This window comes from Nannospalax galili, unplaced genomic scaffold (genome assembly GCF_000622305.1).
Source record: "Nannospalax galili isolate Female #2095 unplaced genomic scaffold, S.galili_v1.0 scaffold475, whole genome shotgun sequence".
In the NCBI taxonomy this organism is placed as follows: Eukaryota; Metazoa; Chordata; class Mammalia; order Rodentia; family Spalacidae; genus Nannospalax; species Nannospalax galili.
This window is the reverse complement of record NW_008339435.1, coordinates 1,407,454-1,426,716: the sequence shown is the minus strand read 5'-3', so window position 1 is coordinate 1,426,716 and position 19,263 is coordinate 1,407,454. Positions and strand designations below refer to the sequence as shown.

The 19,263-nt window shown below is 41.3% G+C and overlaps 2 protein-coding genes across 3 annotated transcripts in view; one reads left to right on the top strand and one right to left on the bottom strand.

Annotated features, from left to right (window-relative positions):
• Capza1 (capping actin protein of muscle Z-line subunit alpha 1) overlaps positions 1-12,308 on the bottom strand; it is a 56,197-nt gene extending 43,889 nt beyond the window's left edge. Inside the window, exon 1 of the mRNA XM_008833966.3 lies at positions 12,014-12,308. Coding sequence (XP_008832188.2) covers positions 12,014-12,280 — 267 coding nt within the window. The 5' untranslated portion in view covers positions 12,281-12,308. The remainder of the gene's footprint in view (positions 1-12,013) is intronic.
• The window catches only part of St7l (suppression of tumorigenicity 7 like), an 86,349-nt gene continuing 79,265 nt past the window's right edge, over positions 12,180-19,263 (top strand). Inside the window, exons 1-2 of one of the 2 annotated variants that reach the window (XM_008833964.2) lie at positions 12,180-12,988; positions 16,131-16,213. In XM_008833964.2, coding sequence (XP_008832186.1) covers positions 12,769-12,988; positions 16,131-16,213 — 303 coding nt within the window. In that variant the 5' untranslated portion in view covers positions 12,180-12,768. Of the gene's footprint in view, positions 12,989-13,358; positions 13,394-16,130; positions 16,214-19,263 lie in introns of those variants that run through there. The other variant, XM_017798412.2, reaches the window with a different exon arrangement.

Sequence of the window (19,263 nt, the reverse complement as noted above, 5' to 3'; positions counted from 1 at the left end):
AGGCTAGCAAAACAATTTGTATAAATACTAGCCCTCAATAAAGGTTATTTAAAAATAACTTTTTAAAAAGACTTATTTATTCATTTTAATTTATTTTTTATTTTGGCTGGGCATGGTGGTACATGCTTTTAGTCCCAGCACTTGGGAGGCAGAGACAGGTGGATCTCTGTGAATTCGAGGCCAGTCTGGTCTACACAGCGAGTTCCAGGCCAGCTGGAGCTACAGAGAGACCCTGTCTCAAAAAGATCAAAAAAATTTTATTTTAATTTTTTTATGTGTATGAATGTTTTGCCTGCATGCAGGTTAAGTGCACCTGTGTTGTACAATGCCTGCAAGAGGCCAGAAGAGAGCATTGGATCCCCTGGAACTAGAGTTACAGATGATTGGTAGCCACCATGTGGGTGCTGAGAACTGAATCTTCATCCTCTGGAGGAGCAGCCAGTGCTCTTAACCACTGAGCAATTTCTCCAGTTTCTGATTTATTTTTAATTATGTATATATGTGTGTCTGTGTGATGTGTACATGAGTGCAGATGCCTGCAGAGTCCAGAAGAGAATATTGGATCCCCTGGAGCTGGAGTTACAGACGGCTGTGAGCTGCCTGATGTTGAGTGCTGGGAACTGAACTTGGGTCCCAAGACCCAACTGAGAGCAGTATGCACTCTTTAATTGCTAAGCCATCACTCCAGTTCCAAACACTATTTAAAGTAACTATAATTCAAAACTGCCAAATCAGGAGTATAGATAATATATGGCATAGACCTTAAGGGCTATATGGGCTAGGTTGGGTAAAGAAAACTACATGGAAAAGAAGAGGAAGGTGGGATTTTTTAAAATTGGATTCTACAAACTGTAAAATGGTTTAGATACTTTTGGAAGACATTACAAGAGAATGAAGAGTGCAGGGAATGATAGTGCATGCTTGTAATTCTCACACTCCAGAGAAATGGGAAAACAGCCAGTTGAGGTCAGTCTTGACTACAAAGCAAGTCTCTCTCTCTCTCTCTCTCTCTCTCTCTCTCTCTCACACACACACACACACACACACACACACACACACACAATGAGGAACTATAAGACACAAAATTTTGAGACCGAAGTGCTTCCTTGGGGTCCTGCAACTACTCCCTGATATGAATTAGCCTATCAAAAGAAAAAATGTCCACTCACTGCTATTACCCAAAGACTTCACTTGATTTAGCAATGGGTATGTAAACCTGCTATGGATGAAGATGCCATTAAAATGTTTAGATCACATAGTTTATTAACTTCCCTGGTTCCAATTCAAGATTCAAAAAATTTAAACTACTGAAAGGCAGACCTGTTAAGCTCAGTTGTTTGGGAAACTGAGGCAAGAAGCCACCACGGACAATTCTTTGTTTTACATCAAGGTAACATTTTAAGTGCTCATTATTGTCTCAAAAAAATGTTGCATATACAACTTAGTGGTACAGTATTTGCACAGCATGAGCAAGGAAGGCCCTAGGTTTAATCCCCAGTACTGTTGGGAAGAGGGGAAAGAGTATACATATATCTGTAATGAAGTATTAAAATTATAGTTTTGGATTGGGTGTGATGTTTACACCTTTAATCCCAGCACTTGGGAGTAACAGCAGGCAGATCTCTGTGAGATTGAGGCCAACCTGGTCTATATAGTGAGTTCTAGGCCAGCTGGGGCTACAGGGAGACCTTGTCTCAAAAAACAAAATACAACCCCGCCTCAAAAAAATTATTCTATTTTTCATGTGCCTGACATATCTGGGGAAAAAAATCTAGCCCCTTTTATATTTATTAAATTGGTTGTTACTCCATTTTTATACATTAGTTTCATCAGCCTAACTAATATGAGTTTGTCCCTGACAGTTGGACTTAGTATCCTGATGAATCAAGCTATGCATAACAGGCAGAGAACTAAGATTTGAACCACAGCAAGTTCATTAAAATGATTCTTAAACTGTGTAAGAATTATGAGAATACTTATTAAAAATAAGTTCCTAACTGTTGGTTCAAAAATTCTGATTCAGTAGGTCTAAGACACAACCTAGAAATTTGCCTTTGAAAGAAACACACTAGAATTTATATTGTAGGCAAGAAATGTTCTAATAAACTGTCATAGCATAAAGTTCTTATGAGAGACAGTCCCCTTGGCCTTGTCATGGGGATTTTCACAATCTTTAAACTTTGAAAGCCATGTGTCTCAAAGTCTTTCTGACATATTTGATACAGGAATTTTTGGTGGCACACTTAGAAAGCTCAGAAAACCATTAGATTGATTGAACGGTAATTAGGATGTTACCAAGACCCTTCATGTTTCAGTGTGTACAAAGGTATTTGCATTACACCATTAACTGGACTTGCTTTCTACAGCCTTGTCATTATTTCATTATTTCGGCAGAACTGCTCAACATCACCACTATCTACCACCCACACAAAGGAAGCACACTGAGTGGATCACAGCTCAGAAGCAGACTGCCAATATGGGAGGCACTCTACTGATTACTACTTCAAATGTGCCTCACTTTACTCCTAGGGATGTTTGGACATGAATGCCAATTAATATATAAGACCTAAAATGTAATAAGCACTTAAAATGTGACTTCAATGCAAAACAAATAATTCATAGGGGAAAATTCTTGAATTTCAAAAAAAACCCATCACCTTTCTTTGGTGCCTCTGGTATTATACTGTGTTCTTGCTTTGATGTTATACCATGTATGACAGCGCAGCATGAGTCACTCAGCTGAATATTACATATCCCACTGCCTTAAATATGTATGTGCAAGCAATGGTAAGGACAAATATTACCTGCTGCTCAAAACTGAGCAATACAGCTATGAAGAATTTATAACCAACTAGCTGGAAAGGAAGGAGACCTGAGGCAGAGAACAATTAAGAATTCTGGTAAAGAGAGCTGGCGAGATGGCTCAGCAGTTAAGAGCTCTTGCTGCTCCTGAAGAGGACCCAAGTTCAGCGCCCAACACCCATATTGGGTAGCTCCCGATTGCTCTTAACTCTAGCTACAGGGGACCCAGCACCCTCCTCTGGCCTCCCCAGGTATCTACATATTCTTACACAAAGACAGACACACACAAACACATACATGCATACGTACATACATACATACATAAATAAATAAATAAATAAAAATTTATAAAATAATCCAGGCACGGGGCTGGAGATGGCTCAGCAGTTAAGAACAATGACTGCTCTTGCAGAAGACCCAGGTTCGATTCCCAGCACCCATATGGCGGCTACGAACCGTCCTTAACTCCAGTTCCAGGGAATCCCAAGCCCTCTTGATCATGAGTTCAAGGCGTGCCTGGCTACAGGGCAAGTTCAATGGCAATCTGGGCAATTTAGAGTGGTTCTGTCTCAAATAAAAGGAAAAAAAAAGGGTGAGCAGTACAGATCAATGACAAAGAGACCCTGGGTTTCCCTGTCTCAAAAAGACAAATAAATAAATAAATAAATAAATAAATAAAATATTAAAAAAATAATAATCATCTAAGCATAAGAAAAGGTCCTCTGGGCCAGGCATGGTTGGGCACGCCTATAATTTCAGCAAGTTTGAGACTATCCTGGTCTACAGAGCAAGTTCCAGGTTAGCAAGGGTTAGTCTACAGAGCAAGTTCCAGGTCAGCAAGGGTTACACAGACATTCTGCCTCAAAAAACCAAAATAAATAATAGTCTTTTTGGGAAACTAGAGCAGGCAGATTGTTCAAAGCTAGCATAGGCTACAGACTGAGCCTTTAGTGTCAAATTACAAACAAAAGGGAAGATGAGATGACTTAGTGGGTAAGAGTGCTTGCTGCCAAGCCCGATGACCTGAGTTCAATCCTTAGAAAATAGTGAAGTATAGAACCGACTCTTGCAAATTGTCCTCTGACTTCCACATGCTCATCAACACACACACACACACACTATATATATATATGAAAATGAAAATAGGCAAACAAAGGATAACAGCCCAAAATTGAGGACTGGGGAGATATAGCTCAGTGGCAGAGTGCTTGCCAAACAGATAACAACAAAAAGGTCCCAAATGAAGATATTAGTAGAAGGAATGTAGGCAAGGTAGATACTGTTCGGTGAAAAGTAGAGGTAGAGTGTGATAGTGCACGTCTGTAATCTCAGCACTTAGAAATGGATGCAGGAGGATCATCCTTGCTACATAGTGAGTTCCAAGTCAGCCTGAGCTACCTGAGACCTTGCTGCAAACAAAAACAGAAACAAAACAAGGGAAAATTCTATCTTGGGCTGGGGATAGAATGCTTTCTTAACATTCATGAGGTCCTGGGTTCCATCCCAGTACTGCAAAGTGTATCTTTTTGTTTGTCTATGCATAGAATAGAAAAAAAGCAAAAAAGATTGATAATAGCTTTCAAGGAATTGGGTGGCTATGGAAGGATAGGAGGGGACATTTTATTCATGTCCCTTTCTACCTTTTTAGTTTTAAGTATTCCATGATATACCTAAAACTACTTACCAAAAAAAAAAAAAAAAAAAAAAAAAAAGGTGAAAACTAACAAGAAATGGAAGAACAGAAACTGACAGGAAGGAAGAATTAGCATTATTTAAATACTAAATGAACATAAGAAGAGATGCAAAAGGTGAATAAGGTGAACAAGATGGCAGAAGTGCTCTGTGTCCTCTGCAAGGAAGAAAATGATGGAAGGATGGACAGAAACGCAAAGGCCCAGGGAGTGATCTGGTGAAGATGAGGCAGGCAAGCACAGGGAACAGTTTAGCAACCTGGAACTCCACTTGGCATGGGCTATACACACGCCCATTTTATATCCACATGCCTGGCAACCTATGTGCTATCCCTCTAGTAACAGTGCACTCAGCAACCTGTTGGCAGCCTAGGACCCCCACCTGCACCATGAATATCCAATTTCAAATAATAAATTTCTCCTTGCCTTGACAACCATAAAAGTTTCTTGCACCAAAATAATTTCAGAACATATCAGGTATGGAAGGTATAGGAAGCTGATGCAACCTGAACTAGTTTTGAGTGTGTGATAAGGCAAGTGTGTCCTTCAAGTGAATTTTTAGGGAAAATTTCCTACTTACCATCTTAAGGTTATGCATAACCGAGCATACATATGACCAAAATCAGATATATCACGGGAAAGGACATGTCCAGTGTGTAAAGACTTACATAATCCAAGTCTGTCAATCAAAACAGGGAATTCCCTGGCTTTGCCCCTTAGTAATCAAACTCTTCCCTCCTTTACACACCATAAAGGAAGTCCCAGGCAGTAACCTAGGGCCCTTGGTATTCTTCACTAATATAGCCAGCTGTCAAGAGAGGAGTGTTTTTCTTTCTGATCAGCACTATGGTCTTTTTGAGACTAGGTCTTCCTGTAGTTTCAGCAGCCCTTGCTCTCGCAGAGATCCACCTACCACAGTTCTGGTTTTGTTTTTTAATAGTTTCCTTGCTTCTTTGCAAATCTGTTTGTGCTTATTTCAATTCCTTGAATAAGACACCAAGAATCTGGAAATACCAGGTCCAGTCCCTGACCACTGGTAACAAAGGGAGAAAAGAAATAGTAAACGGATATTAAAATTATTATCGAGGGGTTGGAGATTTAGCTTAGTGGTAGAGAACTTGCCTAGCAAGCTCGAGGCCCTGGGTTCAGTCCTCAGCTCTGGGGGAAAAAATAAAAAAATAAAAAATAAAAAAAAATAAAATAATTACTGAGTTGTTCAAAAACACCCAACTATGGGCTAAAGAGATAGCTTAGTGGTTAAGAGCACTGGCAGAGAATTCTCTTGCAGAGAATCCAGGTTCAGTTCCCAGCACCCACATGGCAGCTAACAACCACCCAGAACTCCAGTTCCAGGTGATCTGACACTCTCTTCTGGCTTCCATGGGCAATGCACAATATGGGTATACTTACATACATGCAGACAAAACACTCATACACATAAAAAACAAACACACTCAAGTAGTCATTCGTCATCAGTATTATGACTAATTTCCCATATCCAGGATTTTAATTTAATAATCCATATAAGGACTTTAATTTCTTTATGGCAAGGAGATATGAGAAATTTGTACACCAAAAAAAGAGCAAATTATGCTGGTTCTATAGCACTTGTTTATTTGAGTTTTAAAGGAGCTTTAGAGTTATTTTAGATAAGGGAAATACTTTCCCTTTCCCTAGTGGCTTTGCAAAGCTCCTTGCAAGCACACATGCTAACTCATTACACTGGCATCCATAAGGCTTTGCAGCTTGATGAACAGATCTATTAGGAAACTACTCCCAGGGTGGGGGGAGGGGATGAGGGATTCAATGTTCACAGCAGTGACATGGCACCGCACCAGTAAAGGCAGCAGATGCTCAGATACAATGTACAAAAAGGCACCAATGTATAGAGACACTCCTGAAGATAATACCTAGAGATTGTCTGAAACATCTGGGGTAATGGGTATTTTATAAGGGCTGAGGGAGAAATATAGGAATTAATGAAATTGCAAAAAAGAAATCGCTAATAATCAGAGTTTGAATTTTATGACTAATTATACTACATTGTTTAGTATTAAGGCTGATTTTAATAAAAAACAGTTCAGTGTTCTAGAAGAAATTATGATAAACCTATACTCTTAACAAAAGATTGGGCATTTGAATCTGTACCTGTTTGGGCTCTGTGTTCTGGCTCATGATTTTGTATCAAATTATAAGAATACCATTATTGCCGGGTGTGGCGGAGCACACCTTTAATCCCAGCACTAGGGAGGCAGACGGAGCTTTGTGAGTTCAAGGTCAGCCTGGTCTACATAGTGAGTTCCAGGACAGCTGGGGCTACAGGGAGACCCTGTCTCAAAAAAACCAAAAAAAAAAACAAAAAAGAATACTGTTATTGAGGCTAGAGATATGGCTCAGCAGTTAAGAGCCCTGGCTGTTCTTAACTTGCAGAAGTCCCAGGTTCAAATCCCAGTACCCATATGGTAGCTAACAACTGTCTGTAACTCCAGTTCCAGGGGATCTGACACTGTCTTCTGTCCTCTTTGGGCATTGCACAACACAGGTGTGCTTGCATACATGCACACAACACACACATACACATAAAATTTTAAAAAATGAAGCAAAAAGAGAATAGTATTATTCAGCAGAGCTAACTAAAAGGAAGTGAAGGTAACAAATTACATTAATGCTACTTGATGAATTAGAAACTAGTCTCAGCAAATAAGATTTAGGCCTTACATCATCTATAAAGACAATAATTTTTCAATAAAGTATATGTAATTAAGGATGCCCAGTCTAAAAGTATGTAAATAGTTTCACGACCTCTAACAGATCCCTCAAATTCTAGCTTCTATTTACAAAATATTTAAAAATTATTATTTTATGGGTGAGTACACATGCCATAGTTTGGTGTGTGTGCACGTGTGCACAGCTTGTCAGAGGACAATTCTGTGGAGTCACTTCTTTCCACTGTTATATGTGTTTTGGGCTTGAACTCAGGTCACCAGGTTTGCCTGGCAAGTGCTTTTACTCACTGAGCTATCTTGCCAGCCCTATTTACACCTTTTTATAACTCTACTAAGTAGTTTGACAAACCTGTTTCTCAAAGAATTGCTTTACAGTTGGGCATGATGGTTCATGCCTATATTCTCAGCATTCTGGAGGCTGAGGCAGGACGAGTAGTAGTTTAAGGCCAGCTTTGGTTACATATGGAATTCTAGGACAGCCTGAGCTACAGAGTAAGTTCATGCTATAAAATCAAACCAAACCAAACCAAAAAGCTTAAAAATCTGTCTTGAACCGGGTGTGATGGTCACATGCCTGTAATCCCAACACCCTAGGGAGGCTGAGATAGGAGGACCTCAGAGAGTGTGAGGATAATCTGAGTTCCAGAATAAGACTTTCAAAACTCCACCAACCAACTAAACAAACAAACAGAAAACAAAGTCTTACAAATGACTAAACTAAAAGCATACAGACCCACCTCTCAGTTACAGTATTTTTAAAAGTGTACATACATTCTGGTCATTAAGTTGAAGGGGAAAAAAACCACACTAATTATTTTTTTCAGTCCTAGAATTCAGTACACATTTGTTAAAACAAAATAAAAACCTATGCTGAATCATGAAATAAAGGAAACAGCTAAGGCAAAAAACCTAAACAAGAAACTCATCTTCCACTTCAAACTTCCTAATTAGGGTATCTTAGTCTTGCTAAGCATGTAGAACTAAGTCAACTGAAGAGAAGTACCTCGAAGAAGAGGTCATTTCCAGAAACTCAGGAAAAGACTAAAAGCATTTATTTCTGCACGTTCCTCCACTTGTCATTTCCTGCTTTATATAGACAGCTCATTCTGACCATTTCAGGTAACAATGCAGGAGTGAAAAACCCAACTTCCTCTTTATAAAGTGATAAAAACTTTAGCAGCCAGTTATGAAAATGATTCTACTTGCTTTTCTAGAAATGCGTGAAGGGAAAATAGAGATGTCAAACTTACCTCAGGGCTTACTGTTTCAGAAAATACAACAGATACAGAGGAATACTAAATTATATTGACATCACAACATACATGCTTAAAACAACAACAGAATCCACCCCAAATCAAATGAGAAAGAAGAAATGCAAATTCTGGACTTCCTTCAAGAAAAAATCAAAGTACAAATTTAGCTCAAAATATCTCGCTGTACTGGGGCTTGAATGTAGGGGCCTCACAGAGGCTAGATGAACACGTGACCACTGAGCTATATATTCAGCCTGCCCCTGTCCCTTTTGTCTTTTTCACTTTTGACATAGGGTCTCATTAAGTTTTCCAAGTTGTCTTTCAACTTGCTCTGTAGCCTGGACAGGCCTTGAATTTTCTATCCTCTTACCTCAGCCTCTTAAGTAACTAGGATTACATGCCTGGGCTACCACAACAAGAAAGGCTCAAAATATCTTCTGCTTTTTAATTTTTAAAATTAGTTTGTACCAATGAGCATGGTGGTTCAAGACGTAACTCTAGCATTAGGGATGCTGAGACAGGAGATCACCAGGAGTTTAAGGTCAGCCTGGGCTACATAGTGAGCTCCATACCAGCTTAGGCTACAGAGTAAGGCCTGTCTCAAAAATAAGTAAACAAACAAATAAATAAATACAATTAATTTTTAATGGTTCCTTGGTTGTAGACATTTTTTTTTTTTTTCTTTTTGCGACAGTTTCCCCCTGTAGCCCCAGCTGGCCTGGAACTCACTATGTAGACCAGGCTGGCCTTGAACCCACAGAGATCCACCTGCCTCTTCCTCCCGAGTGTTGGGATTAAAGGCATGTGCCACCACGTCTGCCCAGTTGTAGACATTTTATAGGGCAAAATTCTCACTAAGGGTTACTTGTTCATGACTCCCCAGGCATTCAAATCAGTAAGTCTTCTTGGAAAAATACTTTCTTGATATTCCTTTTTTGAGGCAGAGTCTCATTATATATGCAATCCAGACTGGTCTTGAACTCCCTATGTTGCTAAGGATGATCTTGAACTCCTGATCCTCCTGCTTCCACCTCCAAAAGCTGGGATTACAGGTATGGACAATCGGACCCAGCCTTTCTTAGTAGGTTTTCTCAATTCTTGAATTAATTTCAAATAAATCCGAAGGCTGGAAGAAAAGTGGGTATGAAGCTGAAAAAACAAGCACTTTTTCAAAGCCCTTTCTTTTTGCTCATAGACTCAGAGAGGTATGATCTGTTGGCTCTGGGAAAAGGAACCTAACAAAATTACAGGGATCTCAAATCATAAGGATTTTTACTTTATCATTATACTTCATTATCCACACCAAGAAAGACATAGGTCTCTTTGTAAACACCATACATGGAAGGAAGAGACAAGTGTATTGTCACAAATTGGAGGCCAGTCCAGTCTATAGAGCTAGTTCCAGACCAGCTAGGGCTATATAACAAGATCCTGTTTCAAAAAACTAAAGCAAGCAAACAAAAAAGCTCTTTATTAAAATAAGAATAAAATTCACCAGTACCTTTTGGGCAGAGTAACTATTTTTTAAAATATTTTATGTGTATGAATGCATTGCTTGCATGTATGTACGTACAACCATGTTGTGCAATGTCCAAGGAGGTCAGGAGAGGGCATCGGATTCCCCTGGAACTGGAGTTATGAACAGTTATTAGACACCATGTGGGTTCTGGGTGTCGAACCAGGGTTCTCTAAAGAGCAGTCAGTGCTCTTAAGTACTGAGCTATCTCTCTAGCCCCGAATTAGCTAATTATGATTTGCCTGTTTTATCATTATTAAAATTAAGCAACAAAGCTAGGTATGGTGGTACGTGCCTATAATACCAGAACTTGAGAAGTAGATGTGAGTGGATCAGGAGGTTGGAGGCCATTCTTTACTACACAGTGATTTTGAGACCAGTCTTGGCTACATGAGACCTTGTCTCAAAAAAAATAAAAAAACAACAAAGATTTTTCACTCTAATTATGTTAACTGATCCAAAACACATTTTGTTATAGTTTTTTTTTTCTAGCACTGATATATAACTTTTTTTGTTGTTGTTTCCTAAGCCTTTAACATTTATAAGAATCAATCTCCAAATAAGAGGAAACTTAATACTAAAGTGTTGTTTGGTGGCTTTTAAATTTTTCATGATGCTGAGGTTTAAACACAGGACACTGCACACGTTAAGTGATCTGCCACCAAAGCTGCATCCTGGACCTTGTTCGGTGCAAAGGTGCTAAATATTCTTTTCGGCATTTCAGAGGTGTGCCACACATAGGTATATGTCTAATCATTCTGTATGGATAGTGGATTTAAAAAAAAACAAAAAGTCCCCTACCACCCCAAACACTATTATAAAAGAATTCAGGCAGATCTTATAGAACACTCCAAGGTGCATACATTGTAATAGTCACTGTAGGAAACAAAAGACATATTCTTATCCCATAAGGGGTTATCTGGTGAGACTATTCTAATTTCTATAGGCTCTAAAACGCTGTGCTTACTGAAAAACCTGACACATTTTTTTCTTTTTTGGACAAACTGTTTAGCAAAAAAGGTATGCTTCTTATTCCACCTAACCCAGAACTTATTTATCTAAGGCACTTTTAAATTTGTTAAGTATACAAACCAAATTCCACTCTGACAAAGCAAACTACAATCAAAATCAAACACTACAGTAGGTTGAAAGAAAGTTGGATGCCTTGCCCAGACTTGAATGTGTTAACGTGAAGTTTATTTACTATATAAACTTCTTTGGAGTCAAAAAAAAAAATCTATTAGCTATTCTTGATTTGTTAACAGGAAGCCAAAAATTATTTTCAAAACATTATATATAGTTAAAGGTATTAAGACACAGAGATAGTGTCACGGGGGGGGCGGATAATATCGCATGTGCACACAAAACAGCATCAGCAGGAAAAAGAATGCTGGTGAAATTCTGAAGCAAATGCCTCAAGGCTTATTGATTTACTGTGGCGAATCAGTTCAACCGTTAGTAACTGAAAAGAATAGGATGTATAGTTAGGTGGACAACACTTGGGGACCTCTCCCTACCTAACGAGGAGTTGTGACAGCAAAATCATTTCCTGAGGAAGGGGGAGCAAAAGGGAAGTTAAGGAGGCCACCCTGACCAGGAAGTGACTCGTCCTAAACTAACCCCAATCCTATCTAAAAATGGGGGGATGGGGTGAGCCCCAACAGCCAAAGGCGGCAAAAACTGCTGCATGACACGTCGTGACATCACCATCACCTCCTCTTATCATTACAGAATAGAGTCTACAGTTAAAATTTAATGGAAAAAGTCTCTCCCCTCTTGAGGAAGGCCGCTAGGCTGTGTTCGGTCCGGAAGGAAAAGAGTCGAGGAATGGGGAACTGGGGCCACCGTGAGGCAAAGGAAAACCCCTTAGGGGGGAAGGAAGCCGTCCCAGGGGCGGAGAGAGTGTGCCGGCACGGCAAAAGAGCCTTCTCTTTCCAGGGGACACGGCCACGCTTCCCCCTGCTGTCGGCTCGGACCCCAGGGCCGCGTCGGGGGAGGAGGAAGCGAGAGAGGCGGACCCCTTACCTTCTCCTCATCCGACACCCGATCCTCGAAGTCGGCCATCTTGGCTGATCTGGCCCAGCCCGGCGGCCGGCGCGAGGCAGGCCGGGAAGGAAGCTGAGTGATGGAATCACCGCGGGGGACGTCGGAAGGACCCGCCCGGAAGCACCGGCAGTGAGGGCGCCATGTCAGTTCCGCACGGGGGTGACAGCCTGGAATGCCCGTGCCCCGGGAAGTTGGCTTTGCCTTCGCGGGGCTTGGAGTCTGAGGATCCTTCTGAGTTTCTATCATTTCCCCATTCAACTACGGGAGGCCCGGCGGCACGTCTCACTGTTCTTGGCGCCTCGGCTCCCTCTACCCAAGTAGCAGTTACTGCTCCTATAAGTTTTCCGGGTCCCGTTGGTTTCCATGGCAGCCGAGTCCTAGGCGCTAAGAGCTGCTGAGCCCTGGGAACCACCGGTGACTTTTCCGACCCCGGGAACGGGGTGAAAGGTGACCCTCAATCTCGTGTGAAAGCAAAACCACTCCCCTCCAGCGCCGCCTCTTAGTCGGTCTCCTGCAGAATAGGTGCCGCTAGGGCCCCTTCCCCGCACTCTCGGAGGAGTAGGCAGCTCCATCGTCTTGGGGCGCGCTCCGCCACCTTCCACCTCTCGGTCCAGTTCCCCTGAACTCAGCCTTGACAGAGGCCAACTTCAAGTCCGCCACTATCCCAGGATTCCCAACTCCGAGTTTCCTGCCCTTCTCCCCTCCCAGGTCCTGGAGCCTGTCGGAGCCGCAAGATGGCGGACGGGGACTACTTCGCGGAGGCCGCGCGGGCTGCGGGGTGTCCTCATGCATCTGTTCCCGGCCTGGGCCTGGGCCTGGGCCCGCCGCTAGGCTGGAAAGAGCGGCTGAAGGCAGGGCTGGCGAACTCGGGGTCTACGCTGTGGTTCCTGGCGGGGCTGGGGCTGCTTTACGCTCTGAGGGTCCCGCTGAGGCTGTGTGATAACTTGACAGCGGGTGAGAGCCCCAAACCTCCTGGGGATGATGGGGGGCCAAAGGGCAGAGATTCTCAGGGGGTCTTGGAGGACTTTGGAGACTGAATTGGTATTGCATGATCCAATGGGTTATTTTTCTCTCGGGCCACGAGCCTGCAGCTGATTGTCAAACCTGTGCTGCAGCCTACCGGCCCCTCCCTGAAGCTCTGAAGGTCCGCCCTCTCCCTCTATCAACCTTTACCAAAGGAAAAGCTACCTGACAAGCTACAAGCTTCAGGTGGTAAGACAGAGGACAGCATTCTCAGACTTGGATACAGAATTTATATACATTCTTACCATTTGCAGGGCCCCTTGAAAATCGCACCTTTGAATCTCTAGCTGCCTGACGGAGGAAGAACCCACACCCAGAAAATCAAGACGCATATCTGTAATACTGGGATAGAAAATACTGTGATCTTAGTGGACCATACTTTTTTTCTAAGATAGTTCTAAAGTAGTTCTGTTCAGAAACATTTTTCGTGATATTTTTATTCTGTAGACTTTATCATGAATTAATAAAATAGTACAGGAAAGGGAGATGGGCGAGAAGTACTTCCAGTCGTGGGTTTGTTTAAGATAGTCCTTTCAACATTTGTACAATGTTTGTTACGTAGGCTGGACTAAATATAAGGACTTGTAAACTGTGTTGATACATGTGGTTCTGAAAATAGCATTCTTTAATTGTAGATAGAATGAAGTGGATGGTGTCCAGGCCTTCTATTGTGTTATTGCAGTATTTCTTTTCAGCAGCATCAGAAGATGATGGATGTATTTCTGTTAAATGATTATTCTATATTACTATTTTTCTCTAGTAAGAGAAGGTAGTAGTCCCTTTGTCTTTCTTTTTAAAAAATTATTTTTTAATTTTATGTGTATGAGTGTATTGCCTGCCAGTATGTTAAGTGGACCCAGGTAGTACAATGCCTGTGGAGGTCAGAAGAGGGTATGGTCAGAAAAGGATGTTGAATTCCCCTGGAACTGGAGTTAAGGATGGTTGTTAGCCACCATGTAGGTGCTGGGAATTGAATCCAGATCCTCTGCAAGAGCAGCCAGTGCTCTTAACTGCTGAGCCATCTTTCCAGCCCCATTAGTAGTCCCCTTTTCTATTCCATGAGATAACATGAAAGACTGGGATGATGTTCTAAAATGTTGTGGAATTTTTACAAGCTAGGTACTGTGCACCTAATTTGTAACAGGTGGCTGAACTGCTTCATGTTAGTTTAGATGCTCAGTGAAATATTCACTGGGTTTGTCATTTATTTTCCTATTCTTATTGTCTTGAGGCAGGGTCTCATGAAGCCCAGGCAGGCAGCAAACTCAATATGTAGCTGGGATTGGCCTTGAATTCTTGATCCTTTGGCCACCACCTCTCAAGTGGTGGAATTAGAGGTGTATGCTACCAAACCTTTTTTTTTTCTGAGACATAGTCTCACTATGTAGTCCAGGCTGTCCTCAAACTGGAGACCGTCCTGCCTCCGCTTCCAGAATGCTAGGGTTGCAGGCTGTGCTACCAAGCCAACTAGTATATCGGTGTATTGTCTCTGTGTTGACCACATAGAGTTAACTATTACAGATTTTTATTTCTTTTAAACCTCAAAATATTGAGTTTGGGGATGTAGCTCAATAGGTATAGTGCTTACCTAGCATGCAGGAACCACTGGGTTCAATCCCCAGCATCCATAAACCAGGCATGGTGATGCATCCCTGTGATTCCAGCGCTTAGGATGTGCATACAGGAATATCAGTTGTTCAAGGTCATCCTCAGCTACATAGTGAGTTTGAGAACAGCCTGGACTACAAGAAACCTAGACTCAAAAAACATAAAATGAGTCAGGCATGGTAGTACATGCCTTTAATCCCAGTATTCAAAAGGCAGAGGCAGGTAGATCTCTCAGAGTTCAAGGCCAGCCTTGCCTACATATAGAGTTCAAGGCCTGCCAAGGCTACACAGTGAGACCCTATCTCCAAAAAACCATAAAACAAGGCTGATTGCTGTAGTGCAGCCTTTTAATCCTAGCACTTGGGAGGCAGAGGCAAAGGCAGGAAAATTTCTGTGAGTCTGAGTCCAATTTAGTCTACATAGTGAATTCCAGGCCAGCCAAAGCTAAATAGTGAGGCCTTGCCTCCACGGGCAGAAAATGGTATAGTTTGTTTAGCTTCTTTCCTTATTGATTTGCTAAAGTTCTAATCTAAATTATGGCTTGTTCTTTTGTTTTATGCTCAAAAGTAAGCCAAATGATTTCATTTTAACTTTTGTTCTTCCTTCCCTCCTTCCCTTCTTCCTTCCTTCCTTCCTCCCTTCCCTCCCTCCCTCCCCGCTTCCCTCCTTCCTTCCTTCCTTCCTTCCTTCCTTCCTTCCTCCCTCCCCCTTCTCTTCCTTCCTTCCTTCCTTCCTTCCTCCCTCCCTCCCTTCCTTCCCCCTTCCCTCCTTCCTTTCCTCCTTCCTTCCTTTCTTCCCTCCCTCCCTTCCTTCCTTCCTTCCTTCCTTCCTTCCTTCCTTCCTTCCTTCCTTTTTGGTGCTACAGATTGATCCTGAGGCTTTACACATTTTAAGTTTCACTTTGATTTGCTTCTCATTTAATTGTTTAAAAGTGTAGAATAATATTTTTACATATGTGAGTAGATTTTTAAGGAATGAAATAATGGGAATTTAAAGTAGCTTTTCAAAGACTTAGAACTTTTAACAGCTTTTTGGAATGCACTTTATACTAGATGTTAATATAGACTGCTCCTGACTGAGCATGTTCAGCTTAGAATTTTTCAACTTGCACAAAAATTAAAAAGCCATATACATTCAGTAGAAATTTTGAATTTTGATCTTTTTGTGCATTAGCAGTATGATCAGCAGGCTGCTTTGCCCCACTCTCCATCCAGAAACACAATGTGGATAGTAAACAATCAATACTGTACCAGGTATTATGTTGCTAAGCTATGAGATTTGAAGATTAGAGGCATAACCTGTATGTTTTACTTGCAATATTTTCAATTTATGGACTTATCTGGACTTGACCTTACCAACAGTCAAGCATGTGTACTATTTACCACCCTCCATTTAAAGATTTCTGCATAATTATAATGTACTTTAAATGTGTACTTTTTAAAGCTTTGGTTTTCTTCTTTAACAGTAACAGGGTTTTTAAGTTCACTGACACCCAAGTTCTATGTGGCGCTCACCGGGACGTCTTCTTTGATATCTGGACTAATATTTGTAAGTATTTTTCATTTTCTTCATTTCTGTTTTGATTCTCCTCTAAAGATCCTTTGTGTATTCACAAAGTTATGTTTTTCAGCATTTCTAAAATGCATTCAATAGTTGGAAAAAGAGTTACCTAGTGAAACAAGTTTGGGGAATACCACATTCCCTCTCTACTTTTAGAGAATGATAATATTTATTACATATTGGGGTCTTTAAAAAATATTCTTATTGATTTGAGAATTTCACACAATGTATTTTGATCATTTTCAGATCCCCTCTCCCTCTCTACCTCCACCTTACTGCCCTCTCCTTCATGTGCTCTTATTATTGTCTTTTTAAAAAAAAACTTTATTATTATTTTTATTTATTTTATGTGTATGAGTGTATTGCCTGCATGTTTGTAAGTGTACCCACATTGCACAATGTCTGCAGTGGTCAGAAGACGGTGTTAGAGCCCCTGGAACTGGAATTATGGACTTGCTAGCCACCATGTGAGTGCTGGGATCTGAGCCCAGGTTCTCTGTAAGGGTAGCCAGTACTCTTAACTGCTGAACCATCTCTTCAGCCCCTTATTTATCTTCTTTAAAAAAGGTCTACGAGTCTTGCCAGGCGTGGTGGTGCACACCTTTAATCCCAGCATTTGGGAGGCAGAGGCAGGCAGATCTCTGTGAGTTCAAGGCCAGACTGGTCTACATAGTGAGTTCCAGGACAGCTGGGGCTACAGGGAGACCCTGCCTCAAAAAGACCAAAGTAAAAAGAGGTCTACGAGTCCTATCTGTGTTTTCTAAATGTTATTGGAAAACATTGGGTTCTTGGGTCTATCCCTTGACACAAGAACATTTAGGGTCTCTTTTTGAAACAGTCTCACTGTGTAGTCCAGGCTGGTGTTGAACCCAAGATAGTCCTCCTGCCTCTACCTCCTAAATGCAGGAGTTATGGAGTAAGCCTCCATGCTTAACTACATTTATTATGTATTAGAACTTGTATACTGAACTGGTGAGATGATTCAGCAGGTAAAGGTTCCTGCTGCCATGCCTGACAACCTGAGTTCAATCCCTGGGACCCACAGGGTGGAAAGAGAGAATAAATTCTTGCAAATTGTCCTCTGACCTCCACACCTGTGCCATGGCATGAACATACACACACACACACACACACACACACACACACACACACACGAACATCCACATATATAGACACACACACAAAATAATAAATAAACAAATAATTTAGGGATTGGAGAGTGGAGAGATGGCTCAGCGGTTAAAAGCACTGACTACTCTTCCAGAGGACCCAGGTTTGATTCCCAGCACCCACATGGTGGCTAACAATGGTCCATAACTCCCGTTTCAGGGGATCTGACACCCTCTTCTGACCTTTGCGGGCACTACATGGCATAAGCGCACCTACCTACATATAGGCAATACACTCATACACATAAAACTAATAAATAAAAATATTCTTTAAAAAAATAAATGTAATAATTTTGTCTTTACAAAAAGACCTGTATACTGTAGTCAGGGAACAATTGGGATGGATTAGGAACACAGTGCCCGAAGGGCCTGCCTTACTATTTAAAAAAGTAGAGTCTAGGAAGATGCCACAGGCAGTAAAGTACTCTTGTCATAGAAGAATGAACATCCAGATTAGATGTCCAGCACTCATGTAAAAATCTGGGCTTGGTGGTGTACCTGTTATCCCAGCTCTGGGACATGGAGACCAGAGACCAGTATCTCTGGTGCTTGTTGACCAGCTAAGTCTAGTCAAATGAGTGAGCTCCAGGTTTAGTGAGAGGCTCTGTTTCAAAAACTAAGATGGAAAGCCATTGAGAACACATCCGATCTCAACCTCTGCCATCCACACACATGCATACATATATACAAACATGTAAACATACATCCACACAAAAAAATTAATGAAATGCCAGCCATATGCCTTTAATCTCAGTACTCGGGAGGCAGAGACAGGCAGATCTCTGTGAGTTAGAGGCCAGCCTGGTCTATATAGCAAGTTCCAGGCCAGCTGGGGCTGCATGGAGATCCTGTCTCAAAACAACAACAACAACAAAAATAATAATGAAAAGGATTATCCTTTGACTATTACTATCAAAATTTCCAATTTTTAAAATGGTTTCAACAGAACCTGAATATATAGATTTTACTTATTTAGAGACAGGGTCTCTTGTAAACCAGCTTGCCTTGAACTTTATAGTCCAGGAGATCTTGAATTCCTTATCCTCATCCTTCTGCATGCTAAATACTAACATTACAAGTGTGCCCCACCATGCCCAGTTTATGAAGGGATCAAACTCAGGGTGTTGTGCATGCTAGGCAAGCACTTTATAACCAAGCTACATCCGTATCCCCTGAAAATAGAGATTTTAATATAAAATCTTACAGCATTTTAATGTTGACAGCTTTGGGCAGACTATAATTTATGTGTCTGGAATTTAGCCTACAGTTTTTCTAAGCCCCATTTCTCACCTGCAAGTGGGAGAATAACTACTGTCCATTTCACAAGATTGTAGGAACTAGATGAGATAATGTATATAAGAGCTTGTAGTACAGAAGTTGGCTCAGGCAGTACTTAATGAATTTTGACTGTTATTATTCTAAGAAGTCACGTAATAAGGGGGCCTGTTCTACTTTAGCTCAACTTTTTCTTCAGTAAGATACCACTTTTTGGGGCTGGAGAAGTGACTTAGAGGTTAAAAGCCCTTACTGCTCTTGTAGAGGACAGGAGTTTGGTTCACAGGATCCACTGGCAGCTCTGGCACCCTCATCTGGTCTCCCTGCTACCCAAACATAATATACATGTAGGGAAAACACTAATAAATCTTTAAAAAAAAAGATAATCACTTTTAATTTTAAAATATTCTCTTTTTTCCTTGAGCTCATTATTCTAGAGCAGTTCCTTGGTTGTCCTTCCTTTTTTTTTTTTTTTTTTTTTTTTTTTTTTTTTTTGGCTTTTTTGAGACAGGGCTTCCCTGCAGCCCCAGCTGGCCTGGAACTTACTATGTAGAGCAGGCTGGCCTCCATCTCACAGAGATCCGCCTGCCTCTG